We start from the raw sequence: 19,869 nt of genomic DNA, 5'->3' as shown, positions 1-19,869 counted from the left end.
GTTATGCTGTACTGTTAGCTAAAGATGCTGATATTTGAGAAACTTAAAAGCTTATTTGCAAAATTTTAGATAAATAATAATCTGTTAGACTGTAAACATATTTTATATCCATTCTGCAAAAGATCCGATGACAAAATTTAAAAATTGTTATCGTCCAGACAGGGACTCGAACCCTGGACAGATAGGTTAAAAGCCTAACGCTATACCAACTAAGCTATCTGGGCACAAGGTATTTTTTTTCTTGAAAAGTTAGTTATGTTAAGAAATATATTGAAACATTTGAGAACACTCTTGGTCTGGTTCGACAGAGAAGGAGACAACATTTCCAAATTTTTACAGACTGGGTGTATTTTTCCACTATAGAGGCCTTCACTATATGTAATTCGAAACGCTAAAGTTCAGCTAGCTTCCAAAATTGAGGTAAAGATTTTGTTTGGCGAGATTAACAAGTTACAATTATATCCAGTTACGGACAAATAAAGCTAAAACTCTCAGATTTACTGTACTAGCCAAGTTTTAGTAACATTTTCTTCACTTTAGTACAAATACCAAAGAAATAGGTATATTTTATTTATAATTTGACAAAATGTACTAGTATTTAATTCACAAAGTTAGGTAAGAAACAGTATTTTTTAAAAATATTGTTACTGCCTTCAAATGTTATGTTATTTAGCCACTAACAACTGGTTTACACTGTTTGGCATCCTTTAAATAGGAAAAGAAGGAATTATTTGTTTAGTATTTTTATATTTATTTAAGAAAACAATTCTACAGTTTAACTTAATTTTAACAAATTGTTACTAATTTATATATCAAAGTTATGTTATTTAGAGTGTATGAAGGCGTATAAAGTTAATATTTGTACTTATCAGTTCAACTTACAATTATATTTTACACACAAAAGATAATGTTTACAGTTAAATTACTTGAATCAAAGAAGAATATTTTACAGTAATTGATTCATTCAGCAGTAGTCAGTACTTTTATGCATCAGAAAGTTTTCTTAATTTTCTATTACGCATGCTATTTTGGGCTATTCTTGAAATGTATTTCTAGGGCAAACTGGTTTAATTTTCTGCTTATAATGCAAAGTTGACAGTTTTCGCACAATGCATTGTACATTTGTTATATTCACTACTTACAATCCAAATATTATGCTTATTTAATGTATAAGTAACTAACTCTCTAGCCTTCTTAAACCCGAATGTTCATGGCTACAGCAACACATGCCTTTCAGCTGTCCCTGTCCTGAGCAAGATCTATATACTCCTTTCCTTCCCTACCAATTTCCTTTAGGTCCATCTCTACATTATCCCTCCATCTTTGTTTTGGTCTTTTACCATCAGGTTTCCCAACAAGAATCCTGTATACTCTTCTTTCCTCTCCCATTCGTACCACATGATCTACACACCTAAGTCTTCTTGATTTAATCATTCTAAAAATATCTGGACATGAATACAAATTATGTACTTCTAAATTATGTAACCTTCTCCACTCATCTGTCTCCTCATCTGTTTTAGGCCCAAATCTTTTCCTAAGGATCTTATGTTCAAATACTTTCAATTTATGTTCCTTTTTCAATGTAAGGGACCAAGTTTATTTACTGTATTTAACTTTTATTTTTTTGTAATTAACAAAAATTAAAAGCTTATACTGTAGTTATTATATCTTTTTCTATCAGCTTATTTTGAAATTAATATTATTAGGTATAGTCTTTGATTTATAACTATATTGCTTTTTTTATCAATTTATCTAAGAGTACACGCAGACAAACACATGTGTACACACGTTTATGTAAATAGATATGCCTTTTTTCAATATTTTAATATGAAGATTGCACTTTAGCTATTTAAGCAAGGGTAGGAAAGGTAGGATTTCTGAGAATTTGTTGCAGGATTTTGTTGTCCAAGTATAGATGAGAACTGAGCTGGGAGACTGTTTTGAACCTTTTCATGATAGTTTGCATGTGAACTGGATGCAAATTGAGCACAATTGACTGTGCATGCTTCTAAGTTTTGCTGTTATTTTACATCAAGTCTGTGAGACTGTAGTCAGTTTTCCCTTTTCAAGTAGTTTTTATTGATTGTATTTGTATATGTTTTTGGGACTTAGCAGTTTTATGTTATGAGGCAGTTTGTTGTAGAATATTTTTACATGATTGTTTTGAGATATTGAGTGTCTGCTGTTTTACTTGTAATTATTTTCCTTCTTGTGTTGTGTATTTGACTATATTTTGTCCAAGTTCGTAGTATTTAGAATAATTGTTATTGACTTGTAGATGTAGGGAGTAATAATCCTTTGCAAGATGCTCTATACTTTAGTCTGAACATTATTCTTAGTGTTCACTTTTGAAGTCTTAGTATTCTGGTAGTATTATTAATGTAGAGGTAAATTAGGCTGAAATGTAGGCATTTTTCTGATACATTATACTCACTTAGTTGTTTCAGCAGGTAGAAGTTGCATGATGGTTTACTGCTGATGATGTTAATTTGCTCTTCTTATGTACTACGTATGATGTAGCTTACTTGAGTAATTGGAATTTTCTACTGAAAAAAGAATTGCTTGTCTATTTTATTCCTATGTTGTTGAGTTTGTCCATAAGCAAGCCATGTTTTTACTCTATCCTATGCCTTGGAAGAATCTGGATATATTGTGTTTGCAGTTTTATGTTTCTCAAAGGTTTCAGCTATGTAGTTTTTTAAACTGTGCTATGGGTGTGACTATTGATTTCTCTTTCTGGATGCCATGTTGGTTTCTGTGTAATCCTCTTGCTGCTTGAATTTGACGTAGGTTGTTTGCTTCTTTTCTTAGATCTTTATTTGTTTATTTGTTCAGTATTTTTTATTTTTTTTAATTTTAGTTACTTTAATTTTACATTAACTAACAAATTTTACTTTAACAACAAAAGAATTTACTCTAGTATAAAAACTTCTACTAACAAAAATGTACTATTATAACTTTTAATTTTAGGAAATTGTATTTTTAAAACTTTAAATTTGAAAAATTGATTGTTAGTTACTTTAATTTTACATTAACTAACAAATTTTACATTAACAACAAAGTAATTTGCCCTAGTATAAAAACTTCTACTAACAAAAATATACTATTATAATTTTTAATTTTAGAAAATTGTATTTTTAAAACTTTAACTTTGAAAAATTGAATTTTAACACACTTTGACTTTAACAATGTACTTTGAATTTTTTTATGTAAACACATGGCATCCAGAAAGAGAAATCAATAGTAAGAAAAATACACCCAGTCTGTAAAAATTTGGAAATGTTGTCTCCTTCTCTGTCGAACCAGACCAAGAGTGTTCTCAAATGTTTCAATATATTTCTTAACATAACTAACTTTTCAAGAAAAAAAATACCTTGTGCCCAGATAGCTTAGTTGGTATAGCGTTAGGCTTTTAACCTATCTGTCCAGGGTTCGAGTCCCTGTCTGGACGATAACAATTTTTAAATTTTGTCATCGGATCTTTTGCAGAATGGATATAAAATATGTTTACAGTCTAACAGATTATTATTTATCTAAAATTTTGCAAATAAGCTTTTAAGTTTCTCAAATATCAGCATCTTTAGCTAACAGTACAGCATAACCAGTATTATTATGATAGAAAAATTCTGGTGGTAGAAACCAGGCACGTATCCAGGATTTCCTTTCGGGGGGGGCTCAACACAATTTTTTTAAGGGATGTAAGAACCTCACAATTGTATGTTCAAGACCAGTGATGACAATTGGGTTCCAAAACGGGGGGGGGGGGGGTGCGGAGGGCGTTGCAAGCAAAGTTTACTTTCTCTTGGTAGACATGGCTTAACATTAAGAGGCCATAATGTTGAGACAAGAAAATAAAAAATGGGGAGCAACTATCCCCTAAATCGTCGCTAATGTAAGGCTGTCATTTTAATCAGAACGTGAAATCGGAACATTTTTTACCACTCGACTCCTCTGTTTCCATGCATTAACATTGTGTGCCGGAACCATCTCAGTATGTGTGTTTGTCCATTTCTTCTAATCAGGCATAAGAACGTCTATGGTGTCTTTGAGTGTTTTTACGAAGCTGTTACACATGCACGGGATGGACAATCCACTCGACAACGCGAGATTCAAATTGTGGGCTGCGAACTGGACGCAGACAGCTCTCGAATATTTCTCTCTGATTCGAGCCTGAACACCACTAACGTGTCTTGTCCTCCCATGTTTGCAGCTCTTATAAAAGCCGAAACCCACCAAATTGTTCAGATTCAGGCCTTAGCACTCACAAGTGTTCAAAAATGCCTGTCACAGCTTCCGCTGTCTTGTCATACATCGGCACGAAACAAAGGAAGTCTTCTCGAATACAGGTGGATCACAGTGAAAACCCTTCCCTTCCCAACACATCTAATGTTTCGTCTCCCAGTATGATCAAATGCTTACCCAAGGGAGGGTTGGTGAGGTCATAACCCCATTTGACCCAGTATTCCTTTTTTTTTAAAAAAAAAAAAAGAAAGAGGAATGTCAAAGACAGGAGAAAATTGGTAAAATCAGGACTGACCACCAAAAATAGTATGCGTAACCCCTCTCCCTTCCGAAAATTCTGGGCACGCCTCTCTTTATCTCGGACACATTTTTTAAAAATCAACTCACCAGAAGTTTTTATCATTCCGTATTGGAGATTGAAGTAACATGTGTTCTTCCTGCAGGTTTGGATATGATCCTTTAGGGTGCTGTCTGCCTGCCTTCACACCTAACCTTAACAAGGTCCTAATTTTCCATCCTTGTGACTTGGATTTTCAAGACTTGGGAAGGTTTCAGACCAAAGGGACAAGCGATACATGTCGATTGGAATGGGCCAATCAACAGCAACGTTTCACACCGTAGCGACACAAATGGCAGCACAAACCTAATCTTCAGGCAACACGGTGTGAAATCTCCCTTATTAGGCCACTTTCATTGTCACCTCGAAGTAGTAGCTCTTGTTGACCACAGGTGGTCAACCGGTGGGAATGCTCCTCAGTTTTCTTCTCTCTCCTATATTTTCTGTGCTTGTTCACTATACAGGCAACACCTTACGATTTGATATATACAGGACATGTACTATGTAGACATTTTAACGAAAAATCGGTTGAAGTCAAGGATGGCTAGGTGGCTCAGTTGGTAGAGCCCTGATTTGGGTCCTGGTAGAGCCTGTAATTTCCACCTAAAATGTCTGCATATGCAACATCTTGCTTTCTCTTCTCGACATTCATAAAATTTTCGGATGTCTCTTTATGGTAGTTAAGTGTTTGAATGTGTTTCGAACCCAGTAGGCTTAAACAAAAGTATTTTTTTATACCATGAAATTCTCGGACTGCATATACGAAATTTAGTTCTGGATAAACTAAATAATCACTCAAAACTTTGATTTTCAGTTGATCTATGCAGCTTATTTCTGTTTTAATAAACCACTCCAATATCCGGTACTGCTGAAATATTCACTTGAGAGAGAGAGAGGGGAGAGAGAGAGAGAGGGGGGAGGGGGGAAGGTCCTTGATCTCTTCGGCCCTCGACCCGAACTAGCACTACACTGAGGCCTCGGAAGTTCTGCTGTCGTCAATGTCTTCATTTTCGAATCACTATATCTTATAAAGCAACCAGAGAACGCTGACTGATCACTAATCGACTGTATGAATTGTCACACTTACCTCTGAAATCTCATTAACCAATTCTTTGTACAGATCAACAGAAAAATTGAATCCGCGTATTTATATCCTCATTATATTCTAGAACGTTCCGCAGATAAAACGATTCGTTAATATTGCCAGTAGTTGACTCATTCTCTCATTCAAGAAAGTACCCTCTCCCGCCTTTCAGAGATTAGAAAGTACAACGAATCTCCCTACGTGTGGCGCTACCTTTGTTGTGCAACTTCCAAATGCTGACAAGTTTCTACATAGTGCTCAAGTGCACTGCGACAACACCGAAAGTGCAAGAAAAGTTTACGTGCAATATTATCAACAACAGGGTTATAGAACATTCTCCGTCTTGCCTCGATAATTGCCTATATCTCCTTAAATCATTGTCACAAAAAGCCAAAAACCTAAATTTATCTAGTGTAAAATAAAAAATTTCCGTGGGGGGGGGGGGCTCGAGCAACCTCAACCTCACCTTGGATACGTGCTATTAACAATAACAGGGTTATAGACCATTCTCCGTCTTGTCTCGAAAATTATTTCTCCCAAATTATCATCACATTATTCAAGAAGCCAAAATCCTAGTTTTATCTAGTGTAAACAGAAAAAATCCTGAAGGGGGGCTCGAGCCTCCTGATTCCCACCTTGGATGCGTGCTATTGACAATAATAAGGTTATAGAACACTCTCCGTCTTGTTTCGATAATTATTTCTCTCAGATTTATAAATTTATTATCTTCATATTATTCAAGACGCCAAAATCGAATTTTATCTAGTGTAAATTAAAAATTTCCTGAGGGGGTGGGGCTCGAGTCACCTCATCCCCACCTTGGATACGTGCTATTAACAATAACAGGGGTATAAAAAATGCTTCATCTTGCCTCGATAATTATTTCTCTCCTTACATTATTATCACATTATTCAAGAAGCCAAAAAACTAATTTTATCTAACGTAAACTGAAAAATTTTCTGGGGAGAGGGTCGAGCCCCCTGTGTCCCATCTTGGATACGTGCTATTATCAATAACAGGGTTACGGAACATTCTCCGTGCCTCGATAATTATTTCTCTCCTTAAATTATTGTCACATTATTTTATTTCACATCACAAGAAACCAAAAACCTCATTTTATCTAGTGTAAACCTAAAACTTTCGGGGGGGGCTCGAGCCCCCTAAGCCCCCCCTCTGGATACGTGCCTGGTAGAAACTACACCTACTGTAATATCTCTGTGGTATTAACTTAAATGCAGCCCATAACTTTTGGGACTGTTTCTCCTCCGTTACATTTCCTCGCCATTTACCCTTAGCGTCGCGATTAGCCTCAGAAGAAAAAACAGCAAAATCTTATGTTTGTTCTTTTTATATCTCTGAAACCACCTTTACTATAGAACTACATTTAATAAATTTTGCAGTCTTCCTGTTTGATCTGTTAAATAATCCTGTCAATAAAAATATAGTTGCATAGAAAAGTCTGTTTTTCAGATACTTTAATCGGGTGATCTGCTTTTGCGTACTTCCTCAGAAATATAGTTCTTTATAAATTTATATAAGTCGAAGTCTAGTTAGAGTTGGCCTGTAAGTGCTTCTGGTACATGTAGTTACTTGAAAAAGCAAATATTGGGTGCATAAAAGGTAGCATTCTCGTGAAACAGTAAAAATCAAGCTAATTTCCTCGTAATATTAGCTGTAAGTGCTTCTTGCAGATTAACAAAGCTCTGGCGTGTGGTCCTACGTAACCTATAATCCTTTGTAAGGTTCGTGTTGTCCTATAAATTGTCGCTATACATACTAAGTCCCTAGTTACAGCCTAAGCTTTAAGTTTCAATCAGAGAATTTCAGTGTTCAGATAGTGATTGTAGCCTCGTATAATAAACCAAATGGAAATAACCCAAGTGTTGATGCACCCAAAAAACCAGTAATACTTCAAAAATACTTTGAAAAAGGCTATAAGGCTAAATTATTCTTCTAGCATAGAAAAAAGTTTAGCAAGTGGACCTATGGTCCATATAGTCAGTCGTCTGTGAACTTCGTCTTATCCTGTGAATTGTCAATATATTGATAAATGGTTATATATTTTTTTTTTAAAAAAAAAAAAGGAACAATGTTGGTAAGCGTCCAGTTATGGACCCATCGGTAAAGGAATTTCAGTCTTTATAGACACACAATAATTTTCGTTACACTAAAAATTGGGCCTCGTATAAAGGTAAATAGTCGAAATGATAAACATTTCGTGTACTTTATCCAGTAAGCCTTAGCTAGAAATACAATAACAGCGTTACAGACATATAAATTAAGCAAGCTTTGATATTCTAGTGGCACATAATAAATATAAAATATCCTTTAAAATACTCTGACAAATAGTTGTGGGTTATCTGAGATCAAAATTTTCAAGCCCTCTCTCCTGCATAAATAGGCTCTAGAATTCACTAAGCCTCAAAATAATATTGGGTACATAAAATAAAAAGCAGATGGAGAGTGATGCTGATCACATCATCTCCAAACAGCAAAAACAAAAGTATATGGATGGAGCTCTACCTGATATATTTAGAAAACTTTACCTAGTATAAAAGTAACAAAATACTCAGCAAACTCTAAAATAAACAAACTTTCCTACGTAGCAGGCGTAACCTGACCTAAATAAATACATATAGAAATACAGAACCAAAAATAGCATAGTGGAAATCAGTAAACCCTAATAATAATAATAATAATAATAATATATTCTGTGGCTTACATTTTAGCTAAAAGTACTTTTTCTTTAGTGTTTTTGAAAAGATTTAAATAAATACTAAACTCTAAGTTAAAAATTTGTAAATGTATATATGATACAAAACAAAATAAATACAAATTAATACATACCCTGCAAAAATCAGTAAAAAAGTTGAAAACATCTCTTTGTGCATCCAAAATATAATAACAAATCCTTCCTGACTGGATTAAATTGTGTTATTTGAGTAATATTAAGCCTAAACTTGTAAAATAAAAGGGTAAAACTTGACGAAACACACTTCACGTGTACAAAATTTAATTCACAACACATCTAAATTGTGTTATTTGAGTAAACTTGGAGAATAATCCTGTAAACTTGGAAAAATCTCTCTCTCTCTCTCTCTCTCTCTTTCTCTGCTCTCTGCTCTCTCTCTCTGTGTGTGTGTGTGGGTGTGTGTGTGTGGGTGTGTGTGTGTGTGTGTGTGTGTGTGGATGTGTGGGTGTGAGTACGTGTGTGTCCAAAATGTAATAAAAAAACACGTTCAAATCGTGTTATTTGAGTAAATATTAGGCTAAACTTGTGAAATAAACAAATAAAAGTTGAGAACACACTTTGTGTGTCGAAAATATAACTATTTTTCCTGAACAGATTGAATTGTGTTATTTTGGTAATAATAAGCCTAAACTTGTGAAATAAACAGATAGAAGTTGAGAATACACACTTTGTGTGTCGAAAATTTCACTAAAAGTCTTTCCTGAACAGATTGAATTGTATTATTTTGGTAATAATAAGCCTAAACTTGTGAAATAAACAGATAGAAGTTGAGAACACACACTTTGTGAGTCCAAAATTTAATAAAAAATGTTGCCTGAATAGTATAAATAGTGTTATTTTGGTAAAAAATTAACATAAAGTTGTAAAATAATAAGTTAAAAGTTGAAAAAAATGTCTTTGTGAATCCAAAATTTAATGAAAAAATGTTGCCTGAATAGTATAAATAGTATTATTTTGGTAAAAATTAACATAAAGTTGTAAAATAATAAGTTAAAAGTTGAAAAAAATGTCTTTGTGAATCCAAAATTAATGAAAAAATGTTGCCTGAATAGTATAAATAGTGTTATTTTGGTAAAAATAGGTATAAAATTGTAAAATAATAAATTAAAAAGTTGTAAATATATCTTTGTGAGTCCAAAATATAATAAAAAATATTGCCTGAATATTATAAATAGTGTTATTTTGATAAAAAAATTAACATAAAATTGTAAAATAATAAGTTAAAAGTTGAAAAAAATGTCTTTGTGAGTCCAAACTTTAATGAAAAAATGTTGCCTGAATAGTATAAATAGTGTTATTTTGGTAAAAAAATTAACATAAAATCGTAAAATAATAAGTTAAAAGTTGAAAAAAATGTCTTTGTGAATCCAGATTTTAATGAAAAAATGTTGCCTGAATAGTATAAATAGTGTTATTTTGGTAAAAATTAACATAAAGTTGTAAAATAATAAGTTAAAAGTTGAAAAAAATGTCTTTGTGAGTCCAAAATTTAATAAAAAAAATGTTGCCTAACAAAGTTGTAAAATAATTAGTTAAAAGTTGCCAAGACACACTTTGTGTGTCCAAAACTTGAAAAATAAACAATTAAAAATTGAAGAACACAGTTTGTGTGTTGAAAATATAATAAAAACTCTTGCTAGAATCGTTTAAATTGTGTTATTTGAGAAGAAATAAGGATAAGCTGGGAAAATGTTTGACATAAAGTCAAAGTTTGGTAAAAAATAAACTCAATATTATGTTAAATAGCACACAGTAACATAAATTTACTACCTAAGTCAATAATCAATGGGTCCTAGGTTCGATACCCCGTGATAAAAGCAAATAGTGAAAACTGTAGGTCCAGTCCCTGAGAGCTCTCCCTTCTTCCTAGTACAGATAATAAACCCTTACGCTTCGTTCTCCTTGTTCAAAATAAAATTCTCGCTCCAATCTAATTGGGTATCCAAAAATCCTTCTTTCTTGTGTTCTCGGTAACATTGGGCTACTTTGACAGAAACCTGTTCTAACATGCAAGCTTTCTACCCTAAAACCCTCGCTAAAGCGTCCTGTGCCTTGGGGCAACCCTGAGCGGAATATTAATTGGCGGCGGAAACCGGTTCTACAAGCAACGCATAGCTTCAGAATTTGACCATTGCTGCGCATTCCAGACATCCTTTGTTGTCTGGTTGAATCCCTCCCCTGCCCTACAGTATTGCATAGCTTTCCCCTGTTCTTGCGTACTGGTTAACCTTGGAAAAAAAAACCGGTTCTGAAAACCTACCCACGCGATCTCTGATTGGTCAATCGGGTTCCTTCTTTGTTCTGACGTTGTGACGTCATTTGACCTTGAACGCACACTCCCCAAATCCCTTTCTCCTCTACCTGCGCGGAATATTAATTCATTCTCTCTGTCTGGCATCAGAGCGGAGTCGAAATTCGGAGACAGTATTCTGTCTAGCGTGTCGTACCATCGTCTTTCATACCATAATAACATACATTATTATATACATTGTACACTAAAACCATTTATTACCGTTACATATCGCGGGTTCGAGTACCGGGACCGTCTTCTTTCGTACCATTACCACCGTTCATAGCGGTTCATAAACCATAGAAAACTTATTTTCAATATTATAAACATTAATATTATCGATTGATACATTACATACTTTGCAGTAATGAATATAAAACCATATGCATAGCGTTTAGTACCTCTAATTACCTTCTATATACATATTTTTCATAAAATAAATAATTATATATTCATAAAAGTTATAATTAAGCAAATACATAAATGTAAAGTATTCTAAGTACATGCTAATTAGTTCTAAGTACGTGCAAATTAGTTATAAGTACGTGCAAATTAATTAACACCCTTGCAAATAAACTGCGAATATTAAATAGCGACCGAGCTTGGCTGGGTCAACATCTACTTGGATACATTAATGTAGTGCTATTTTTTATGTGTTAGACACTAATATGATGTTTGTAAAGTGAGCCAGCTTGAGAACACTGTCTACCTTTGGTTCACCTACCTTATAAATTATTATCACAAATCAAATCAGCTTTCATTTGGGTTGGGTATACTTTTATTTGGGACATCCGTTATTTAGATTAATCATCTCGTACGCTCTGTGTGTTTGGCATGTATTGTGTTGTTTCGTACGTTATGAATTCTTCCTTGTGAGTTATTGTATGCAATCGAGCGAATTGGTGGAAGACAAAACGACTACTTTTAAAGCAACAGGCAAGGAATACAGTAAACAGCAAGAGACGATGTTGGGTTCCAGCTGAGAAAAGAACCACACCTCCTTGACAGCTCCATAGGTGATGCGAGTGAGCCGCGTACTTTTTTATTTGCTTTTTACCGTGAGTTTTTTTACGTGCATGAATTAGATAGACGTAGTGGAAGGTCGGTGGTATCGGACACAGCTTTTTTCAAGATTTAATTTTTTTGGACAGATAAAATTAATTAAATTACACATTGTATGAAACTTCATTCCTTAAAACACATTGTTCTAAAAATATAAACAGTTAATTTATTTTGCGGTTTCCAAAGTCGTTTTTTTTTTGTACTTTTGATATTTGGAGGGTTGTATCGGACAGAAACAGTATGTAAGTAAAAACTTGTTTATTACTTGATAAACACAATTTATTTGTGAGAGAAGCATCGGAGAAGGTTCTCTGGAAGGTCCCACTATTGACTGTACATGATTTTATTCGGATTTCTTGCCCTGCTTCCACATGTTTAAATGTATTCCCTAGTGTACATTTCGGAACAGACTCTCACTTGCTTCCCTAATTGTCGTTTCCTTAGTCATTACTTTTTGCATAGCTTCTTTCACGCTGCTCTCTTCCCATTTTCCTCGAATATTTTTCCATAGTTATCTAAAACAAACACAATCATAAGAATCCACATCTCACTGATCATAAAGATTGTCCGATACCACCCGCCATCTCTTTGTCCGATACCCCCCGAACGACACGCCATCAAAAATCAACAACAAAACGAGCATTAGTAAAATAAGAGGAATTACAGCGTAATGGATAATGTTTGCAATAGTGAACTAGAAACCTAGTTTCACTTACATCAGATGAAGTTACTAGTCGTTGAATTTATCTCCGTGCAGCAAGAAACACAAACGATAAGGCTTTTACTTCCCACATGGCAAGGTCCCACCTCTCATAATTCAGTGAACATGTCAGTTGCATGACAAGTTCTGCCTCAAGCAGCAACTACTTGAAACTACTCTTGTCCGATACTAGCCGCTGTCTGATACCTCCCGACCTTCTCCTACGAGGGAAAATAAAAAAGTAAGTTACACCCGAGCCGTGTTCATGTACTAACAGAGATAAAATAGTCACGCTTGGTGGCAACACTGTCCGGAATGTTTTCTTACCGCATCCGAAGCAGCCGTGCTGCAGCTTGTTTAGTATGCGAGTAGTCACTGTGTGAGTATGACGCGTATATTGAAGTGGCGTCCAACTTTGAGGTGCGCTCGCTCCGTCGTCCTAATTTTATGACCACAAAAGCATAATCGGAGTGAAATCCATCGGCAAATTGTCGAGGTGTATGGTGAGAATGCAATGTCACTCCCCATGATCGCGAAATGGTGGCCGATGTTCGAAGGGGGAAGAACGAACGTGAACGACGAAGCGCATGTCGGGCAGCCTGAGACTATGAACACTATTGACAACGACGTGCGCGTGAATGAAATCATTGCTGCCAACAACAGCCGCGTGAAAATTAAAGATTACAAGCGAACCGAACCCTGAACTTTTCGGCCCTCTCAAACAAGACCTAGGGGATGAGCGTTTCGCGTCAGATGAGGAAGAGCACGAAGCAGTGTCGAAGTGCTGGAAACAAACTGGACGAAATTCTTACACACAAGGAATCACAAAACTGGTCACACGATACGAAAAGTGCTTGGAATAACTTGGTGACTGTGTCGAAAAATTTGAATGTTCATACGTTTTTATACAATACTTTATTTGCTTTTGAATGTGTTTTGTTTGTCCTATACAGGGAGTGTAACTTACTTTTTGATTTACCCTCGTAACTTTTTCCTTCCTTCCCTTCTTGCAGCTGGGCATCAACTACCAACCTCCAACTGTGATTCCTGGCGGCGACCTAGCGCATGTAACTCGTGCAGTTTGCATGCTCAGCAACACGACAGCAATCGTTGAAGCTTGGTCTCGCCTGAATCACAAATTCGACCTGATGTTTGCCAAAAGGGCGTTCGTCCACTGGTACGTGGGCGAGGGCATGGAGGAAGCAGAGTTCTTGGAGTCGAGGGAGGACCTGGCAGCGCTCGAGATGGACTACAAGGAAGTCGCCACGGATTCGAACTAAAGTCGCTACGCCACCTGTCTTGCTTCCGGAATATATACTCTGACTCGTTATAATTTATGGGGGCAATGAAGTATACTGCAAATGTCAAAATTGTATAGTAGCGAAATACATTCCAATGTAAAAATTGGATGTCTTATCAATTGTATTTATTTATTTAAGTATTGGATTGTACTACTGAAAAACAGCACACAAGCCTTGTACAGCAATTTATTACAATAGATAAATAACATATACACAATATATATAATAGAAAAATAAATAAGTGTACTACAAGGTGGCCCAAAAGCCATCACCTGATTTTCTTAGCCAAAAGTTTGGGTTTTAAATTAAACAAAGTAGTTTTTTTGTGTTAAACTTTTATTGAATCTTGTAAGTTTTATGTCCTCAATTTTTAAAGATAACATCCAATAATTACCACCATTCGAATTGATGCAAAATTGGGCTCTTTTCATTGCGTTTTCCATGGTGTTGGAAATCTGCGGGGAAATGTTTTCAATTTCATGCTGAATATTGTCCTTAGTTGCTGTAACTTCTCTGGCTTATTCACATAAACCATTGACTTCAAATATCCCCAAAGCAAAAAAATCTGCAGCGGGTAAATCGGGGGACCTGGCCGGCCATGGCAATTCACCAAAACGAGATATTACTCTGCCCGGAAAATTGTCACGCAAAATTGTCACAATTTGTCCACGTTCTTGTGGGGTATACTTATTTAATTTCGCACACAATAGATTTCGTGAGTATCTTCTATTTAACTGACAAAACACTACTGACATAAACAACAAGATGTCAAAATGAAGGTCAGTTCAAATAGGATGATGACTTTTGAGCCACCCTTTACATGATAAAACATACTAAGAAGACCAATTTACGTTGAAATAAAACAATTACAATTAAAAAAAATACACTACGATCACTTAGACTAAAGCACAATTACACATGTTAGTTTCATAATAAAAGGTCATTAGACTCCAGTGGATTATGACCGTATTACGATATAAGAATATTAAAATACCTATTATTTCTAAAATGGGATATGACATAAATTGCAGAGCAGATATTTCCGAGTGACGAGTCTTTAGAGAAATTTTAGATAATAAATAGTGTACTTGAAGTTCTCCATTAATTAATTTGCAAATAAAATTGTAATCGTTAGCATTTCTTCTATCCAAGAGGCACGAAGTTTATCTAACAAATAATAATATTCATAAAATAATCTAAAAAGTCTGAATTGAAAGTACGAAGATGAAATAAATATTTTCTCTACATTTTAAAATATGATTTTTATATTATTATGCTTGTTGAATAAAAAGTGTATAAGCAGGCAGATTTTCTGCAGAGCTTCATGTGCCTAGCCACATACAGTACCATCAGACAAGCCTCCCACAACTATGTACATTATAACAAACCGAATAGAATTTTGATCATAACTAGGACAGGCGTCTATTCCGTGCTACTAGACTCATATCTACAATTCGTTATACAGGGTGTATCAGAAGTGATAGCTCAAACTGAAACTGTGAAAAGTACACGATAGTAGATGCAAAAAAGTCTCAGTAAACCTGGTGTTACAAACGAAACGTTTGCGAGATAATTGCGAATGTATGGTTACGATCTGCCACTTACTTGATTGTTTGTACACATCGTACGCTTGTCACCTTACAAGTGACGTGCCTGTTATGCCTTCCGCCCTGTACAGGACGTATGGTTTGTTTACAACGCCCCCTTTCGGCAGTGTTCAGTTTTAAAGAAGAAACTCCTGAGTCCGCAAGGAGACAAGCGTACGATGTGTACAAACAATCAAGTCAGTGGCGAATCGTATATATACATTGGGAATCATCTCGCAAGCGGTTCGTTTGCGACCCCATTTTTACTGAGATTCTTTTGTTTCTACTATCGTGTACTTTTCACAGTTTCAGTTTGCGTTATCACTTCTGGTACACCCTGTATATACTGTGTATATTGCAGCACGACGTTGGGTTTTGGTAGTGAGATCTAGTCACAAGGGGGTAGCTGCTCTGATTATAGCTAAAAGTGATGAAATTTGGGAAGCGATGCTGTCGGCTTTGTCGCTCTCACCTTGCTAGATGTGGTCCCTGGTCTTTAGCTGCGGTGTGGTCTGGTAACAATTCGATGCCTCGGAGTGGGTCCATCAGTGGAGAAACTGATTGTATGCATCGGAGGGATCTTTGCTCCTCGGTGGTAGCCAGTGATGTGCTGTAGGTAGACTATAAGTTTACGTCTATATGCGTTTATACGCGTAATCTACACGAAGATTACATTGCTTAAAACCCCTTCAGACCCTTTGTACATGATCATGTACATAACTTTTATTATTTTTTTAATGCGTGATGGCGAATCTTTCGGCATTCGATTCTGTTTCCGCATGATTTTGTACATTTCGTCTGCTGAGAAATCGCTAAGCTACTGCCACCTGGTATTACCGACAGAAAGTAGAGAGTAACTATAGTTCGACCACAAGGAAAAAAACCTTCCGTCAAAAGCGTTCGCGCATCTTCCCTGCCGTTGTGGGTGCTCGGGGCAGTGTTGCCAGGTCAGACTTGAAAAAATCAGGAGATTTTTCCATGAGAAACCAGAAGATCTGCTACAAAATCCAATGATCTAACAGTAGCGGATAAACGACGTTTTGGGGGGGGGGGGCATAGGCGTGCGCACTTGGGGGCAAGGGAACGTCCGCAGATTTTTTCAGCTAGGGGGAAACAATGATTTTTTTTATCAGGCGGGTAAACTAGGCACATTAACCCGTAATACCGTTGCCCTCTCAGAAAACACCACTTGAGTTTGAAATTTCCACGTTCCTATTATAATAATGAATGTAAATTACTGTGACTCGTCTGAAATAATAAGTACTTTTATGTCAACATTCATTTTCCAGAAGGGAAGGGAACGATATAGGCAACTTTTCTATGATATAGGTTGTGAATAACCTAGAGTCGCCAAGCAAAGAGTCACAATAAAAGCGCCCTGTTGCAGTGGCGCGCGTTGTTTAAGGTGTAAACGTCACAGATATTTTTGTAACAATGGTGCTAAACCCAGCACTATGTGCGGCGAAAAGAAAGCGAACATCTCCATTTCAGGAGTGAACGTGTTACAAACAAAATAAAGTAAACCATCCAAGGGACCCGACCAATGTCTTTCATCTCTTCCGCATCTTTCGATGGTAAAATCTAAGAGGGTGCACGGAAAACACCCGCAAGTTTACCCTTTCTCAGCACCGACACAAGCGGTCTGCCATGTCTCTATTTTCGGACATTAAATCGTAGAAAGTTGTGTTCACAAATGAAGCTAACGTGCCGCCCTTCGTTGTCGGGGATTTTCCACAATCTTTCAAGTCGAATGCTAACAATAACAAATTAATTTGCCTTCTGCTGGTGTTCGGTGTACAGGTATCGTTAGGGGTTGGCACGCGTCCTGCACCATAATGAGAAAATGAATTACGTATGTGAAATATATTGGTGAATTATTCAGCATGTCTTCCTCAATAATTGAAGATCACAACGCGTATGCTAGGGTTCACCTATCCTTCGCATCTGCTATAAATAAACACCCCACACACACAATCACACACACACACACACACACACACACACACCCACACCCCCCCCCACACACACACACATATATATATATATATCAGTGGCGTATACTGAGTCCAAGATCTGGGCTATCTCACTATGTCACGTGGTCCTAGGCTATGAACAGAAATAAGTTTACCAACTCATAGTAAATCAGGTTACCAACTCATAAGAAATCAGGCTGCCAACTCATAAGAAATCAGGTTACCAACTCATAAGAAATCAGGTTGCCAACTCATAAGAAATCAGGTTGCCAACTCCAGAATCAGCATCATCATCTCACTGATATGAATAATATTATTTATAATTTCTGATCGATTTTTCTCCCGTATTTTATTCTCTGGACTTCAGGCTTCGCAGATAGCCTAGCTAGCCCAGAATATACGCTCCTGATATATATATATATATATATATATATATATATATATATATATATATATATATATACATATATATATAAATAATGTATAACATAATTTGCCCACGCTACGAAGTCAGAGGTTCTACCTAGCAAGGCATGGACGTTTCACTGTGTTTGTGTCACTTCATCCATGTCATCACTTCTTCATTCATCCTTGTTGTCGTACTTACCCGTAGAGGCACAAAAGCGACGTAAAATAACTAAAATAGAAATAGAGTTTGGGGTAGGATAAAATACAGCCATCTAAAAATAGTAATGTAGTAAAAGTAATAAAATAATGTCCTAGCACAATTGAGTAGCGTTTGACATAATTTCACAGTTCAAACAGCACTTTTCACGGCTGAGTGGAGTCTCACTCTACATCTCCCCTCCACGTTCAAGTAAGATAAGCAGGAAACGTGTTTTTGAGCTGGCCGTTGGAGGTTCCATAGCAATAGTTTATTAAGGAATTCTCCCGAGAAATTAATTGGCCTGGCAACGCTGATGTGAGCCGCGCTGAATGTTCCTCCCCCCTGCCCTTTCCCGCACCCGCCGGCGCGATGTGCTTCTGCGCAGGTTTTTTTGCTTGTGGTTCCACTATAGCAATGATGGCGGGAATAGCTGACGACACTGAAGGTAAGTATCCTATATATTGTTTCACTGTGTGGTAGATTCAGATTAGATCATGTACATGCCAAAAATGTACGGATATGTTTTCAGAAAAAATAAATGATGTTATTTTTGTAACCAGAGCACCTCTTATAGCTACATTTCAGAAAAATAAATTTCGTTATTGAAAAATAAAACACTTAAAGTTTACATAGTCTACTGTAGATAATGCAAACAACAGGGAAGAAAGAAAGTACTGTATTCTTATCCTTCAATCATGTCGATAATTTGTGCCTATAAGCACTTTAGACCATCTGACGCAATTAAAGTTATCGAATTTTCACTAACAAGGGAAAAGGACTATTGAAAAAAAAATGACACTCATAGGTGAAAGATATTATTTCTTAAACACCATAAGCAAGGCTAGAAAATTTATTTTTTCACCATGTTACTGCATAAGACAGAGCATGTGTCTTTAAAGGATATCGTTCCGCGCATGTGTGAAATGTGTAATAATAATAATAATAATTAAAATTTCATAATAAAAAAAATATTCCAAAATTTATTATTATTATTGCTTTTATTATATTTTTAAGGATAATTTTCTACTCGATCCATCAGATGAGTGAATATGCGGCACAACTTTTTCGTTTTTTAACGTTTCATGCAGTGTGTACTGAAATGCATAGTTATAATATTTTGTCATTAAATATTTAGATACCTTCAAGAAAAAGCCTTAAAAGTTAGGGGAAAATTTCAGTCATAAAGTTTATGTTGTTTGACCTGTCTAATGAAAGTTATATTTTTGAATTTTGAAAACTGTGGAACTAGTTATTCTTTGGATTAAATGGTAGAATATTAAAAAGAAAAAAAAACATGACCTGGTGCTTGTACTGTAACCATAATTTTTCAGTCTTAATGCAGTTTTTATTTCATTACTCTGTTTTAATACTAACTAGAAGAACTTTATTTCTGTTATTAACAATAAAAAGTGACAAACGTTCTGCTATTTTGTAACTTGCAATAAACGATGCCTTTTCCAGGGAGGAAAAGTTTTCACTTAAGTTTCAGGCAAATTCTAACTCGATTGTTCTAGCATTGTCTCCCTGTTGAATTTTTTTGAAGCTTCGAATAAATTTTTTAAAATGGATTACAAATTTTGGTTTCTGAATTTCTATTAATCCAACATGCTAGAAATTCCTGTGGGGGCTTGAACCCTAAACCCCTTTGAATACGCCGATGTGTCAACACGAAGAATGGAGACAATCGTTGTTTACTCGTAGATGTCCTACATCAGTGTTGTTAGCCCCTTTTCTGCCTGTGAGACCGGACCTCCTGATGCTTCTCAACCATAAACTGCCGCCTCTTGATGTAGCCTTCTGAAAGCGACGGAGCCAGGATTCATCATGTAGGAGTGCTGAGGTGGTGCGGAATTAAATTTAGGGGGTGCGATGTTGAAAATAAAGGAAAATGAAACATACATGCAACGTTAAGCCACATCAATACCAATGAACTTT

At 35.8% G+C, this 19,869-nt stretch overlaps 1 protein-coding gene across 1 annotated transcript in view; it reads left to right on the top strand.

The window, feature by feature from the left end:
* Positions 1–13,802, top strand: part of LOC146004312 (tubulin alpha-1 chain-like) — a 73,566-nt gene extending 59,764 nt beyond the window's left edge. Inside the window, exon 6 of the mRNA XM_083143058.1 lies at positions 13,481–13,802. Within this exon, the coding sequence (XP_082999184.1) occupies positions 13,481–13,747 (267 nt within the window). The 3' untranslated portion in view covers positions 13,748–13,802. The remainder of the gene's footprint in view (positions 1–13,480) is intronic.
* The last annotated feature ends 6,067 nt before the right edge of the window (positions 13,803–19,869 follow it).

The sequence above is a fragment of the Lepisma saccharinum genome, chromosome 21 (genome assembly GCF_977018435.1).
Source record: "Lepisma saccharinum chromosome 21, izLepSacc3.1, whole genome shotgun sequence".
Classification (NCBI taxonomy): Eukaryota; Metazoa; Arthropoda; class Insecta; order Zygentoma; family Lepismatidae; genus Lepisma; species Lepisma saccharinum.
This window is presented reverse-complemented; position numbering and strand designations above follow the sequence as displayed.